This window comes from Melanerpes formicivorus, unplaced genomic scaffold (genome assembly GCF_026170545.1).
Source record: "Melanerpes formicivorus ecotype bairdi unplaced genomic scaffold, bMelFor1.0.p_v2 SCAF_27, whole genome shotgun sequence".
Taxonomy (NCBI): Eukaryota; Metazoa; Chordata; class Aves; order Piciformes; family Picidae; genus Melanerpes; species Melanerpes formicivorus.
Window position 1 is genome coordinate 8,372,349 of NW_027142379.1, and position 15,658 is coordinate 8,388,006.

General features: G+C 47.1%; 1 protein-coding gene across 2 annotated transcripts; it reads left to right on the top strand.

Moving 5' to 3' along the window:
• Window positions 1–2,814: 2,814 nt before the first annotated feature.
• Window positions 2,815–14,004, top strand: SCOC (short coiled-coil protein). 2 transcript variants are annotated; one of them, XM_068154027.1, is made up of 4 exons: window positions 2,815–3,043; window positions 10,861–10,935; window positions 11,041–11,124; window positions 11,691–14,004. In XM_068154027.1, exons 1-4 carry the CDS (start codon window positions 2,980–2,982, stop codon window positions 11,831–11,833), a joined length of 366 nt encoding a protein of 121 aa, XP_068010128.1. In that variant the 5' UTR covers window positions 2,815–2,979; the 3' UTR covers window positions 11,834–14,004. The 2 variants fall into 2 exon arrangements, with proteins under 2 accessions (XP_068010128.1, XP_068010129.1); XM_068154028.1 differs by lacking the exon at window positions 2,815–3,043 and adding an exon at window positions 10,103–10,174.
• Window positions 14,005–15,658: the final 1,654 nt, after the last annotated feature.

Genomic DNA, 15,658 nt, shown 5'->3' on the forward strand with positions numbered 1-15,658 from the left:
GCACTCGACACAAAGTGGCTTGACCAGCTGCAAAATCCTGGGCTTGGAGAGCTGTTTCTGTCCCAAACCTGAAGGCATTCTTGGGTATGTATCCACTGCTTTCACAACTATCATATGAAGACAGCAATCTGCTAATGTGCTTGGTGTCAACACCTAGCAAAACAGAGCTAGCACAGGGCTGTATCAACCACGAAGACAAAGAAAAGGCTGGCAGGAGTGGCTGCAGGAGAGGTTGTCCCCATACTTCCCCTACCCTCAACCTTCTCTGACAGTGTATGTCACCTACTCTAAAAGGCAGTCAGAGAGCCCCTAGGTACTCCACAACCTCTGTTCAACTTAGTAATGAAACCCTGAGAAAGATGAACAGATATTTTATAATCAAATTAACTTTTACATTAGTGTCCATTACTCCAGTGAAAATAATTCACACATGGAGATAGCTAAACTCATTCTGCTCTGACAGTTAATTCCATTACACAGCTTTCATTTAAGCTGGTCAGAGTTCCTTTGTCTGCTGCAGCTCCCTTCTGTTCTTCCTTATAAAACAAACAGGATGATGGCATGAAATGGGTACTTCTACTTTATATTTACATGGCATCTCTTACCCAGAGCCCTTATCTCACTAAGAAAATATCAGGCCACCAAAGGGAATGTTTCTCACCCCAGCACTCACAAAATCAAACAAGCTACAGCTAAAATTCTACAGTGCCTTTCAAATTACAGAGCACAGATGCATGTTTAAACATGGGGAAGTTCTGGAGTAAGAAAGAAACAAGATCATGCCTGTAGAGCCCTCTTAGCTAAACCTCATCCCTCTCTGTTGGTAAAAGAGTCTCCATTTCCATGAACAAACTGTGTAGGTCTCCCCCAAACCTAACTAGACTCCAGGTCTCCATGAAAGACAAAGGTTTTCTGTAAATCAGTGCAGCTCCTGAGGCCCCACCTGGGTCTTTGTTTACACACACCTGCACACAGCTAAGGATGTGCACCCAAATATCTATACTCTGCTCCATCCTTCAGAGGTAGAGGCACTGGCTGAGGACAGTAAGTAAGCAATATTCCTTCAAAGGGAGCTGTAATGAGCTCTGAAACACTTGCAGAGCAACCTGATTTTTGAGCCCTGGAGCCTTAACTCTGTAGGGCTGGCAGAATAACTCCTCAGGCTCCTTGGTGCCACACAGAGTGGAAGACAGTTGGCACAAAGGCAGGAGCCTGACTCCGCATGTGCCAGGGATCAGTACATCTCACATGAGGCAGCCAAACTCCTCCTGAGTCACGTTCTGCTTCACCCTCAGGAGTATTTCTTACTGTCTCTTATTAAAATACAGCTTTTACTCTGCATCACTGTTACTAATGGCTTTGATCTAGACATGAATAACGACTGCCCAACATCCACATTCACTAGGCTACTGTGAGAGTCTGTCTAAAACCAGCTGATAATGCACGTGGAAATTGTTTCTACCAGAGGGAGCCCATATGGCCAGTATAACAGGAGAACACTGACACAGGCAAGGGAAGGTAATTAAACCTTTCAGAGGAGGGATACACAGTTCAGGCAAGACAAACCCCTTAGTTTTACAGGTGTCTGGTGATACAAAATTCAGAGGCAACAGATTATGCAACTGCAGATGTTTCTGGGATCTGCTCTCCTAAACTAAGTCGTGGAAATGCTTCCACTGTACTTACCATGTCTGAGATCAAGAGGAGATATAATAAAGACAGAAGATCAAAATGTTTCCCAGCTTTGTTGTTATCAAGATGAGAGGTTTGAAGCATGCTGCTGCATCCCTGAAAGAAGGGGGAGGAAAAAAGTAAAATCAACCCAACTGATCTAGACTCCTCCTTGTGATACTCAACCTCCTAAACTTACAGCCTGTTTGGGAATACAAATTAAAAGACTAAAAAGATGGACTGATTCTGAGTGTGCAGCCCCCTAAAAATGAAGTGGTTCCACTACTGCCTTTAATCAAGATCAGGGCCATTTATATTTTCCAGTTAATTGCAAGGAAACATTCTATCAGGAGACCAACAGTTCTAAACAGGGAAGTAGTTTGAGGTGAATTTCCAGCTTTCATCCTCAAGCTATGCCTGATTTTTCTTTCAGAAGCAAGACTACTAAAGTGGGGTGTTCTTTGAACTTGACTTCTCTTCCTTCCTCCCTCCTGCCTGCTCCCACAGAAGGTTGCCTGCTCACTTATATAACTTGTACACATTATCTGGTTAGTTACAGCTGTCCAAGTAAGTACAGTTACTCACATCTGTCCAAGTAAGTATAATGACTCACATCCCTCATAGTATCAGTCAGGGTTGGAAGGGACCACAAGGATCATCTAGTTCCAACCCCCCTGCCATGGGCAGGGACACCCCACACTAGAGCAGGCTGCCCAGAGCCTCATCCAGCCTGCTCTTAAACACCTCCAGGGACAGGGCCTCAACCACCTCCCTGGACAACCCATTCCAGGGCTTCACCACTCTCATGGGGAAGAATCAGCATCCCAAGATTACATTTTGCTGCTGCCAAATCTGTCCCCTGCATTTGCTTGGACTCTAAGTAGCATTTTTTGATCCCTTAAAGTTACTTTCTCTCTGTCCTGTATCAAATGCCATTCCCCCCCACAACTAACCTCCCCCCCATACAATGGCTGTAGAGAAAATCAAGACCAGCAAGTTCAAGCAGGCAGCTGGGGCAGAACGCAGAGTTCTTGCCCAGAAGCAGCCTGCAGAGTGTTTGCTCAGCACCCATCTGACAAAGCAGTTAGAACTCAGACACCTTCTAGCAGAACAATTTCCGGAAAGGAGCTCAAGGTTCAGAGATCCCAGGCAGAGCACAGCCTGTGGAGCTGCCGACAGGACAGGGTGACACCTGCGTGCTGGGCTCATGAAAGATTCAACCAGAGGAGGCAGGCACACACTGAGAAATGGCTGACAGCTGCCAGGCTTAATGCACAGCTCTGAAACTCTGGGGGAAAACGAAGCAAAATGGAGTTACCTTTGGATGAGGAGGATGGAACTTTCACCAACATTTCTTTGGCAGATGACCCAGGTAAGAAACTACAGTAACCTACTGATACCATACAGATTCTGGGCTGAATAACAGCTCTGGGTGAGCATACAACTGCAGATCCTAGTCACCAGGTACAAAGCTTTCTTAGCAAATCCTCTCCAGTAAACTTTTCTAGTTGTGTTGTTGAATAAGCCTTGTGATTAGTTCAGAGTCGAGATCTTGGGGGTATGGAAACTATATACCACAGTTTTCACATAATAGCATATGGTAACATACATTTGTCATCTGAGCAGGGACAGCCTTCAGACAGAAACAGCTAGAGCAATGTTAACTCTGTAGTTGCTGCTATCCAAGAAAACAGAGCTAATGCTGGCCCTTCCTCCTCCATGCGGAACCATAATTATTTAACACACCCTAGTGGAGGGCTCACAAGAAATGATGTCAGTCTGGAGAAAGAAAGGCTCTGAGGAGACTTTATTGTGGCCTTCCAGTATCTGAAGGGGGTCTACAGGAAGGCTGGGGAGGGACTTCTCAGGATCTCAGGTAGTGATAGGACTAGGGGGAATGGAATGAAGCTGGAGGTCGGGAGATTCAGGCTGGAGGTGAGGAGGAAGTTCTTCCCCATGAGAGTGGTGAAGCCCTGGAATGGGTTGTCCAGGGAGGTGGTCGAGGCCCCATCCCTGGAGGTGTTTAAGCCCAGGCTGGATGAGGCTCTGGCCAGCCTGCTCTAGTGTGGGGTGTCCCTGCCCATGGCAGGAGGGCTGGAACTGGATGATCCTTGTGGTCCCTTCCAACCCTGGCTGATTCTATGATTCTATGTAAATGAATTGGTAATGGAAATAAGCTGATCAATGTAAATATTTTCTGTTCAGCAGTTAATTGTTTTAAAAGGAACTACAAAAGCAAAGCCTGCCTGTCCCTTCCACACACCCCCAAGCCCACCCCACCCCCTCCACCTTCAGTTTATGGAATAGAAATTATTTGGAATAGGAAGTAGGACAGTTCTACATACTGGCTAAACGAAGAGAGTTAATATAAATTGATCATAAATGATTTAGAAAGGTGTGGCCAGAGTATCAACTTGATCCTGTCAGCATGGCTGCCACAGGGCTGTGCTAATCTACATTAATAAGTAATCCAGATTGCTGGTGAACAATACAAGTATTTCCTCCTCCCCTCCCCCTTTTCTTCTCAGGGTTAAGAATGCTTTGGCACATGCTACCTTTACCTTCTATCTAAAAAAAAGAACATGGAGTTGGTCTTATTTTTAGAACATAGTTTTCTAGCTGTTTCCTATGAGTGTAGTGGTGCAGAACTGGCTGTTAGAATGAGCTTTGTTTATACAGCCTAAAGACACCAGCCTGTGGTCCAGCAAACTGCACAAGCAGATAAACTGACAGAGCTTGGTCCAGGTTATGCAGTAATGGAAGGTTTCCGTGACAGTAAGTGTCATTCCCTGTAGCAAGGTGTAGAATAGGTAAGAAAAGGTATCCTGTGACACTACTTCATGAACCTCAGGTTGGACTTGATGATCTTTGATGTCTTTTCCAACCTTGTTGATTCTGTGAGTCTATGAACTGCTGCACAGCTAGTAACATGGGAAGAACAGATGAAGGGTAGCAGAGTGTAGCAAGACTGCCTAGTCTGCAAAGCACCCAGAAGTGGCTGACTTAGGGATGACTCCACAATACTGGGTGGATTTGCATCTGCCCTATCTCACATATGGCTTGCTTAGGCTTTCAGAGGATAGCAAGTCACTTTCTTTAGCAAATACCCACTAGCCTCCTCTGCTACTCTAACCTCAGCAACTCTGCAGCTTGGGAAATGTTCACAGGCATCAGAAAGAAGAGGCACAAAGGTAAAACCTCTCATTCAAGCACCAACACTGGATGCCCAAGTCAATCCAAGCAGGCAGGGCTTGCTACTCATCAATGCCTGACAGATGTCACTGCTATAAAAGTAGCTGCTCAGGAACAGTGCAAATAAAATTCTGCTGCACCTCAGGAACTATGCACTTCAAATCTGCTAGACCTTTGACCACAGTAATACACCCAAGGCCAGAGAAAACTCAAGTTCACAACAGAAAGATGACCATTAACAAGGCTTTGTTATGCAAGACCCACTACCTAAGCGAGAGGGAGATTTCCTTTACGAGTCAGGAGGTGGGGACAGTCACTGAAAAGCAGAGAGAGAAATTAAAAGCAACTGAAAATAAGTGACATTCTCAGGCAAACTTTTAGCTTGAGGGCTTAGAGGGAGAACACTGCAAGATCCCTAATGAACATGATAACCCTGGTCCCTTTCTTCTGCCAGAAGGCAGGAGCTGGAGGCTATAAAGAAAGGTATAAGAAAAAATTCCTAACCTATAATAGGAAGAGGCTACCATGTGTTTTGGAGGAAACAGTCTCATCTCCCCCAGTTCAAGTGAAGACTAACTACAGTAACTGGAGCACAGAAAAGGCCCTTACAGCTGTAACTGTAAGGTTAGGGAGGATAAAAGAAAGTTTTACATGGTGAGAGAGAAAAGATTACCCAGGATGAACAACAGCAAGGAATAAGGAGATTGAATGAAGATTATAAGTGGACTCTGCCTGAGGATGGCCTGGGGGTTTAGGAGCAAGTGTTCCACAATGACATTTTAAGCAGGACCACAGAGATGCACTGGTTCTAATGACCTCCAGTATGTTTGCAATTGCACAAGACTTCCCCTTTAGTTCTTAAGATGTGGTGGAAAAGATACTAAACAGACAAACAGAACAATGTGCTACTTATCTGCAGTCTGAAGCATCATCAGAACGCAGTCTTCATCTCCAAGTTTCCTTCGTGGAGTGAAAAAGCCATTGTGGCAAAGCAACAGGGGTTACTGAGCCTGATTAACTGAGGGCAATGCATGAATATTTAAAGGCTCTTTCAAAACAGGCATTTCTTCATTGGTTAAATACATAGGTATTACAAATAAATCACTGCCATGTGAATCGAGGTGAACACAAAATAGCAGCAAGAAAGAAGCTTCTCACTAAGTATTTTAATAGCAATATCAAAAGTTGGTAAAAATCAAGGAAAGCACCAAGAGCATTTGTGAGAATATTGCCACCTTCAGTGAAAGAAATCTCTTTTTGCTTAGAAACCCATACCACTTGGTAAAGATCCCTCACAAAATTGTCCACTCAAACAAAAACACAGAGGCAACTGCCCCAAAATAAAAGCAAAGCACAGGACGATGCCCAACAGCGGCAAAAATTCCTGTGTTCTTCCTCTGATCAGTGCTCTCTTATGCAAATCAAGGCTCTCTTCACTGCAAAGAGCCTAGAAATCCTCTTTACTCATTCTTCAAATAGGCTTTCCAGAAAGCCAACAATAAGGACCCCCGTTTCTCATGTAAAACCTCCTATTTTAACAGGCAGAAACAACCTCCAAAACGTTTAGGCCTACCTCACAGAAAGGAAAAATCACTTTTTCATCTCCTACAGTTACCAGTAAAGCTTTATAGAACCTTGCTAAATATCCTTCCACAAAATCCCGGGGCACACCTGCAAGTGATGATTACAAGGAGGACTGAACTGTTAACAGGCCAACAGGTTGATCTTCACAGCCTAAAGCTGCAAAGAGATGAGCGGCTCAGTCTGTGTTAAATTGCCTTTTTGTGGAGTCAGAGTAGAACTGAGAACATTTGCACTCACACTCGGTCTTGCACAAGACAGTTACATTAGAAGTCAGGCCTCTCCAGGGGTTCAGAGGGGACTTTCTAAGGCTTTCTTCTTGTAGGCTAAAGAGACTGTGTTTTCTTTTCCCAATAGTGTGCTCACAGGTTACACCATCTGATGAGGCACCAGTCTCACTCAGAACCCACGGTGCTACCAAAGCATGCATGATAAATAGGGTCACAGCCAATAGTTAGACCAGTGTAAGCCAAACCACCTGCTCTTTGTGTGATTTGGTTTGCTGGGGAAAGTGCAAACTACTCAAATGCTGCCTTTGCCAGCAGCTTGTGATTGTAAACTTGCAGAAGGATGTGCACAAGGCTACAAAAGACTTTTGAGGGTACTGGGAAAGAGTAGCAATGATCACAAAGAATTCTGGTGTAAAGCAGCATCCCTTAACACTTTCCAGAGTCTGTCACTCCCACTGAGAAACAAAATGAAGATTTGATGCCAGGGGTCTTGCAGGTTGCTACTGCAAGGAAAAAGAACTTACAGATTCACAGAATGGTTTGGGTTGGAAGGGGACCTTAAAGATCCTCTAGTTCCAACCCTCCTGCAATTCAGCTGTTTGTAGTCCTCTCTGTGTCTTTTTTCTTTGTGGCAATAATTAGTTACAGGTGAAAGCAGTAGAGTTCAAACAGAAACTCCTCTCAGAAACACGGACACCAGCTTCTGCTGCTATGAAAGGGAGAATACATTTCTATTCTAGTGGTGAACAGTGAAGACTCTGTCATCAGTCAGCTTACGCAGGCGTCTGTAACACTGCCAAAAGGAAGTGAAAGGCTTGTTGGTGTGCACTGCCTGCCGGGGGAAAAAAAACAGGGTGTGCACCGCGGCTTTAGAAAGGAAACATCTGAGAACACCAGCAGCAGTGGCTGAGAAACTGACTCCAGAGCAACAAACTCTCTCCTGGAGTTTGTAATTGTAGACATACATGCACTCAGGTAAACTAAATCCCATGCTTTACATCCTAGGGAGATTGATTCTATTTTGAGAAGGGGGAAAAAAAAACGGTCTTTCAGTGAAATGATCAACTAATTCCTTTTGCCAGCAATATCAGCTAGGTTTAGGCAAGCTTGATTTGCACTCAGGGTACAAGTAACTATGGGTAACTACATTTGTCAAGTGAAACTTGTTATTTCTATGAATTTAATACAGGTAACAGTATTACAGAATCACAGAGAGATCTGTGGTTGGAAGAGACCCCAAAGATCATCCAGTCCAACCCTCAACACAGCACTTAAGTATCAACACTAAACCATGTCCCTAAGCACCAGGGTCACACGCTGCTTAAACAGCCCCAGGGGATGGTGACTCCACCACTGCCCTGGGCAGACCACTCCAGTGTTTGAGAGCCTTTTCATAGTATCATAGTATCAGTCAGGGTTGGAAGGGACCACAAGGATCATCTAGTTCCAACCCCCCTGCCATGGGCAGGGACACCCCACACTAGAGCAGGCTGGCCAGAGCCTCATCCAGCCTGGGCTTAAACACCTCCAGGGACAGGGCCCCAACCACCTCCCTGGACAACCCATTCCAGGGTCTCACCACTCTCACGGTGAAGAACTTCCTCCTCACCTCCAGCCTGAGTCTCCCCACCTCCAGCTTCATTCCATTCCCTCTAGTCCTATCACTACCTGACATCCTGAGAAGTCCTACCCCAGCCTTCTTGTAGGCCCCCTTCAGATACTGGAAGGCCACAATGAGGTCACCTCGGAGCCTTCTCTTCTGCAGACTGAACAGCCCCAACTCCTTCAGTCTGTCCTCATAGGAGAGGTGCTCCAGCCCTCTGATCATCCTTGTGACCCTTCTCTGGACACGTTCCAGCACCTTCAGATCCCTCTTGGAATAGGGGCTCCAGAACTGGACACAGTACTCCAGGTGGGGTCTCACCAGAGCTGAGTAGAGGGGGAGAATCACCTCCCTTGCCCTGCTGGCCACACTTCTCCTGATGCAGCCCAGGATCTGATTGGCTTTGCGGGCTGCAAGTGCACACTGAGAGCTCATGTTGAGCTTCTTGTCCACCAGCACCCCCAAGTCTCTCTCCTCAGGGCTACTTTCCAGCCAGTCCCTGCCCAGCCTGCATTTATGCCTGGGATTGCCTCGACCGAGATGCAGGACCCTGCACTTGGTCTTGTTGAACCTCATGAGGTTGGCTTGTGCCCACCTCTCCAGCCTGTCCAGGTCCCTCTGGATGGCCTCCCTTCCCTCCAGCCTGTCTGCTGCACCACACAGCTTGGTGTCATCAGCCAACTTGCTGAGGGTGCACTCAATGCCACTGTCCATGGCACCCACAAAGATTTTCAGTGAAGAAACATTTCCTAATATCCAGCCTGAATCTCACCTGGCACAGCTTGAAACCATTTCCTCTAGTCCTGTTACCTGTCCTCAAGAAGTGGGACCCTCCTCACTCCAGCCTCCCTCCAGGTAGTTGTAGAGAGCGATTAGGTCTGCCCTCAGCCTCCTCTTCTCCAGACTGAACAACCCCAGCGCCCTCAGCCCCTCCTCATAGGCCATGTGCTCCAGGCTCTTCAGCAGCCTCGGTGCCCTTCTCTGGACAGGCTCCAGCCCCTCAATGTTGTTCCTATAGTGAGGGGTCCAGAACTGAACACAGTACCTGTGCTGTGGCCTCCCCAGCGCTGAGTGCAGGGAGATGGGCAGGTCCCTGCCCCTGCTGGCCACAGCATTTCTAACACAAGCCAGGCTGCCATTGGCTTTCTTAGCCACCTGCACACACTGCTGACTCATATTCATCAATCACTACCTGCAGGTCGCTCTTCAAGTCGCAGCTTTCCAACCACACATCCCCAAGTCTGTCACTTACCCTGGGGTGGTTATGAGCCCGGAGCAGGGCCTGGCACGTGGCCTTGTTGAGCTTCATTCAGTTAGCCTGGGCCCATTGGTCCAGCCTGTGGAGGTCCTGCCGCGCATCCCTAGAGCAGATGGCTGCAGTCTGGTGTCATCTGCAAACTTAGTGAGGGTGCACTCAATCCTATCATCCAGATCACTAACAGAGGTAACACAGCGGACAAGCCCCGCTACTGAACCCTGAGGGCCACCACTGGCGACCGGGCACCAGCTAGGTGTAACTCCATTCACCACCACTCTTTGGGCTCAGCCAGCAGCCAGTTTTTCATCCAGTGCAGAGGGCACGTATCCAGAGGGCACTCCTTCGCTTTAACCGAGCACTTTTAAACAACTTGAACGCTATTAGTAAGAAAGGAAGGGCTTCGCTAACTGCTAACCCAAGCCCGGAGCACATCTCCAAGCGCTCAAGCCGCTCGACACCTCCAGGCGGCCGTCGCGCGCCCGCTCCTTGAGCCCGCCCTGGCCGCGGCGGGGGGCGGGCTGGCCCGGCGCGCGCGCAGGGCGGCTGCGGGAGCGCGGCGCAGGCGCAGTGGCGAGGCGCAGAGCGGCGGCCGGGCCGGGGCCGGGGCGCGGGGCGCAGCCCGCAGGGAGGCGGCGGCAGGTGAGGAGGCGGGCCGGCGCGGCCAGGGGTGGGGTGTGTGTGTGTGGGGAATGCCCCCGGCCGCGGGGCGCAGCCCGGCTGGCAGGGGGAAAGCTCGCGCGGGCAGGGCCGCAGAGCTCCCGGAGGGTCCTGCTCGGCAGCCCGCTGCAGTGCTGCTGCTCCCCCGGCAGCGGGACCGGCGCGCTGGCGCTGCCCTTAACCGTTCCCGTGCCGCCGTTCGACAGCCAGGGGCAGGGACGCAGAGGTGGCCGGCGGGGGACGCGCTGTGAGGTGCTGGGCACCCAAAAGAAGCAGGCAGATGCCTGCAGGCCGGATGTCCGTGACGGGCTGGGCCGCGATCGCGGCGGAGCGGTGCGGACAATGCCAGGGCCCTTCTGCTCGTGCGTCTCTGTGACAGCCCGTTCCAGAAAGATCGGGGCTGGGAACCGCATCGCTGAAACGCAGAGCCATGTCGTGCCGTAGAGGACAGCCTGGAGCGGCTGTGTCTGCCAGTCGTGTTTACCTACCCCACGAGGCTCGAGGAAAGAGAATTAAATCACGTTTTGAAACGTCCTTCTGCCCTGGGCTCAAGTGCTGGCTTTTCAGTGCCAACTGCAAAAGTGAAGCATCTAAAACCCACCTTGGGAGGCAGTTCCACTAACAGCTGCCTCAGTCTTCTCTCTCTTTTTTTGTTGTTGTTTAAGCAGAACATCATTCAAGAAGAATACTTCCTTCCAAAGTGGAAAGAGCCCAGTCCACGATGATGAATGCCGACATGGATGGTATAAGTGCTTTATGTTCTTCGCTGTTGTTGTTGTTGTGAACTACTTAATGCCATTTCCAGCTGTTAACAGAGGTTGCATTAAAACTCTCATGATTTATTGCAGCGGTTGAGGCTGAGAATCAGGTGGAATTAGAAGAGAAAACACGGCTTATTAATCAAGTTTTGGAACTGCAGCACACACTTGAAGGTTAGCAGTTTGACACGACAGACTTTTCACAAGCACACAGTAATAAGCAAAAGAAGAGCAGCACCACACTGGCCTGCCCCAGAAGTGACACCAAATGTCTGAGTGTCCAGAAGTCCATCACTTAAGCACCTGGAGGTATATAAGCAAGGTCTCACAACTACTTGTTTTTCCCTTCTTTATGCAAGGTGTTTGCTGAGCACTCCCAACACACATGGAGCAGAGGGAGCGATAGGGTTCCCATTCACGCACTTGCATCTTCAAGTCAGCTCATCACTGAATTTTTGTCTCCAGATAGCTTAGTTTGCAAGAGCTTAATCCAAAACTTCAAGCAAAGGATAAAGATAAGAGACTAGCAGTAAACCTCTTGCAAGTCTGCCAAGCTGCTGTACAAACTAGTACAGGAAAAATGGGCTGTAGATTAAACTCGTGAGTAGCACGTGGTAAGAGACCACTTTATGGCAGGGTTTCCCACAACTAAAGTAGGATGTAGGCACACAGAACAGGCTCATTATGGTATGTAACCCTGTCTAATACAATCTCTCTTGTAATTTATATCACCTTCACAGATCTCTCAGCACGAGTAGATGCTGTTAAGGAAGAGAATTTGAAACTGAAATCAGAAAACCAAGTTCTTGGACAGTATATAGAAAATCTGATGTCAGCGTCTAGCGTTTTCCAAACAACTGACACAAAAAGCAAAAGGAAGTAAGGGGTGACTGACAGATGATGCCATTGTATTGCTGCTGTCTTTTTTTTTTTGGTCTGTTTGTTTGTTTGTTTGTTTGTTTTAATTGGCATAGGGCTACATGAGCTAAAATCCTTTCAGTTTGTGGCTTTCCCGGATACCTGGATTATAAACCTCGGTGATAAACAGAATTAAGAACGCTGTCGCGAACAGGAGACGCAAGTTGATGTATTGTTAAGATGAAGCAATGTGCAAATGTAGTGTAGAGGCTTCCTAAACTTCAATACTTCTTTCTAAAAATGAGCATATCTTGTTAAAAACCCGGGTTCAGTTTGGCAGGTTGAACAGAGCTGGCACTCTCTGAGCTCCTAAGAGCAGTGGTCTTGATTAATAACACTTCAACTACTGTGTTGAAACCTCATTTGGTAGAAATGATATTCTGAGTCTAATAGCATCACCTTTTCCCACCTCACAGTTAATTACTGTATAGCACTGGCCATAGCTCTGAAAAGCTATTTGAAACAAAAGTCTTGTAAATCACTTCCTTTCTGTCAAGTAATAACAGTATGACATTATTTGCAGGGCTCGTGTACAGAAAAACACTAAAGATTTTTTGGGGAAGGGGGAGGGTAAGGGAAAAGGCACAATGAAAAGCAGCTTACATCAGGGAAATGCCAAACTGATGCAGTATCAGGGTGTTTGTACTTCACAAAGATGTATGCTTCAAACCATCTTCACTTTCCTGTCTCCTCAAGGAATGATCAGGCACAGCATCATGATGCATGAGCTTCCTCAAGTTTTTGAGTTGGGTGATGAAGAGTTAAATAAAAACCTGAGTCATAAGCTTTACAGAAACAGGTCAGTAAATGTTCCTCATGCTCATTGTGCACAATCTGCAGTGAGGAACTGAGAACAAGCCTTTCCTTGCCACCTTTTCTTTTCCTCCTGAAGTGCCAAACTTGTCTTTGCTTCAGGCCTTAGAGCAGCTGTTCTCCTGCCCCAGGGCCTGAGCTTGTGAAGCACCTCGAGGCACTGCACAAAACCATCTAAGGCAGCTGCAGTGGAGCAGTGGTGGGTTTTGCCTTTCAAACCTGTGCTGCCTGGTGTGCAGGTGCACTGTTCTTCACTGGCTTGGCTGATGGTTAGCAGGTCTTGCAAAGGAGCTCAGCCCAGATTATGGATCTGAGCGCTTCCCACAGGGGCAGCAGGTCTAGCATAATCAGTATTAGAGGGAAGCAGAAGCTGGAAAGCAAACAGTACCTGGTTGCATCTGTTTGATCTGGCCCTAGAGCAGCAGTGCAGACTTCTTTACCAATGTTACTTATAAGTGAGGTCTCTCTCTCCTCAGTAATGAAGCTGTTGTACTTCAACAAATAGTAAGCACTAGTTCAAGCATCTCTCTCAACCTTGCTGTGATGACTTCTAGAAAATGAAGCTGCAGGAACTGAAAGGGTGGATGACAATAGTTCAATAAATTCCTCCCAAACCCTAAGTTTCTTGGCAGCTAAGCACCGCTGTGTCTCAAGTGTGAGCTGACATTGTGAGGTTCCTCCCTCCCAAAGGAGAAGTTTGCCATGTCTCCCCATTGGAGAGACTGCACAGTGCTCCCTGCAGCGGCAGCAAGGTCAGATGGCCGCGGGATCGCTAATACTTTGATCAAGGGCTGTTCACAAGTCTGAGTTAAGGTTGGACCCACCATGGCACAAATGGGGTCCTGTACACATACAGAATTATTTCACCCTGTGTGGACTATGCTCTTCCATGACTGCCTGTCTGGAACTCTAAACTCACCCAAGAATTGCTAGTAGGTAGAGTAGATCACACGGTTAGCCCAGGTTTTGAGCATTAGAAGAACAAATCACACCAAGCACTTGACTTCTAAAGATTGCATTGCAGCCATCCTAGCTTTAAAGCCATGTCACTGCACATCTCCATCTGCACTGTAGGAGAGCAAGTGGTAACACAGCATGCGCTTGTTAAGACTTCAGCAGTTTCCCAGGATCAAGTAATCTCCAACCCATGGTTTTGTATTGTAAGACTGGATAGTGATACTTTCCCCATCGGTGTGTATATAGTAGTCATTTCATCTGCATCCATTTTACATCCCACTACTGTGGCCTTCATTTAACTTATGAGCATTTTAAAGATGTTGTATTTATGACTTTACACTAAATAAAAACTTTGGATTTGTCTCAGTTTGGTTTAACATTTGTAAACCCTAACAGTCATGAGGTCTGTGGTGACAGGTTGGACTCAATGATCTTTGAGGTCTCTTCCAATCTTGGTGATACTGTGATTTCTCATGACTCTCTGCAAGCAAAGGCTGGGTTTGCCTTCACCTTTGTTGTTTCTTCACAGCTCAAGTGTCTTAAAAGACTAGGTGCAATTACCAAGTATTGAGATTGAACCTGGGTCAATCCATTTTCAGCAACATTCCAGTTTGTCACTCACTTGCTATTATTTTCACCCAAGAATCCTAGATGTAGGTTTACTCTTCTGTTGTGGCTAAAGGAGAATGGTTGGTAGACTGCATCCAGTGTTGTCAAAGCTAAAACCTGCGCCTCTCCATGTGGGAAAACTTTTAAGCTAAATGAGAAGAGAGGAGATTTTACCTTTTCCTACACAGTTAATGAGCTCTATGTTAGACAGAAACCAGAATTACTACTTCAGCATACCTTCCTGAAAGTGGAAGCTAACTGAGAAGTAGCTTCAGTTGTAATGAAATCAAAAGGCTTCAGTCCTGCTTGGCCTTCCCTGAACATAGGAAATTCTCAGTCTGGGATCTGGCATCCTCAGCTTGACCTTTTCCACTAAGCTTGATGTAGGCGGCGGGAGCAGAGGCTGTGAGATCTGATACTCAGGAAGTTCCAAAGATGAGTGAGTTTTAATAGCAAGACATCCTGGGACTGGGTTATTACTGCATTGTTCACTTCAAAGCACTTTCAAGCAGCCATGACAGCAAGACCCAAGTATTTTCCCTGTTCAGATACAAAAGGCCTATGCACAGAACTGCAGGTGAAATCTCAGTGTTACAAGTGTCAATGGAAGGGGATCCTACTTTTACCTGGCTTCCTAGATCCAGAGCCTCTAATCCCCAAAGCTCTGATATTTATCCCCCAAGTACTAGTATTTGACTAGACCCTTATCAGCTATTGTGAAGAAGTTTGTCTTCTATCTCCAGGTGGCAGGTAATCAAAGTCATGACATTGGTATTAAGGGGCAACAGGCCTTACAGTCAGTATCACTGCAAACAGCACCCCTGAGTAATGGCCTCACAACCATTTTACCCATAAGAAATAGCTACTGAAGTGAGCTACAAGCAAAGATGTTCATGGGGCACAAGACTTAATGGGAACTCTAAATTCAAAACACTACAGAGGGGAGATTAACACCTCTTGTGGGGTGACCAATGCCTGAAGTAAACACACCAAACAACAAAAACCCCAACAAACCAAACAACCCAAAACAAACCCCCTTCCCAAACACACCCAAATGCTGTAACGATTCCAAAGGCTTTTCAGGAGGCTCAGACAAGATTAGCAGGATACCACACTGGTAACAACTGCTGAAAAGTCACAGGAGCTTCTTACCTTGTCATAGCATCAAGTCCAACCTGTCACCACAGACCTCATGACTACTAAACCATAGCACCAAGTGCCACGTCCAATCCCCTCTTCAATACCTACAGGGATGGTGACTCCACCACCTCCCTGGGTAGTACATTCCAATGGCTAACAACTCTCTCTGGGAAGAACTTTTTCCTCATCTCGAGCCTAAACCTCCCCTGGTGCAGCTTGAGACTGTGTCCTCTTGTTCTGGTGCTGCTTGCCTGGGAGAAGAGACCAACTC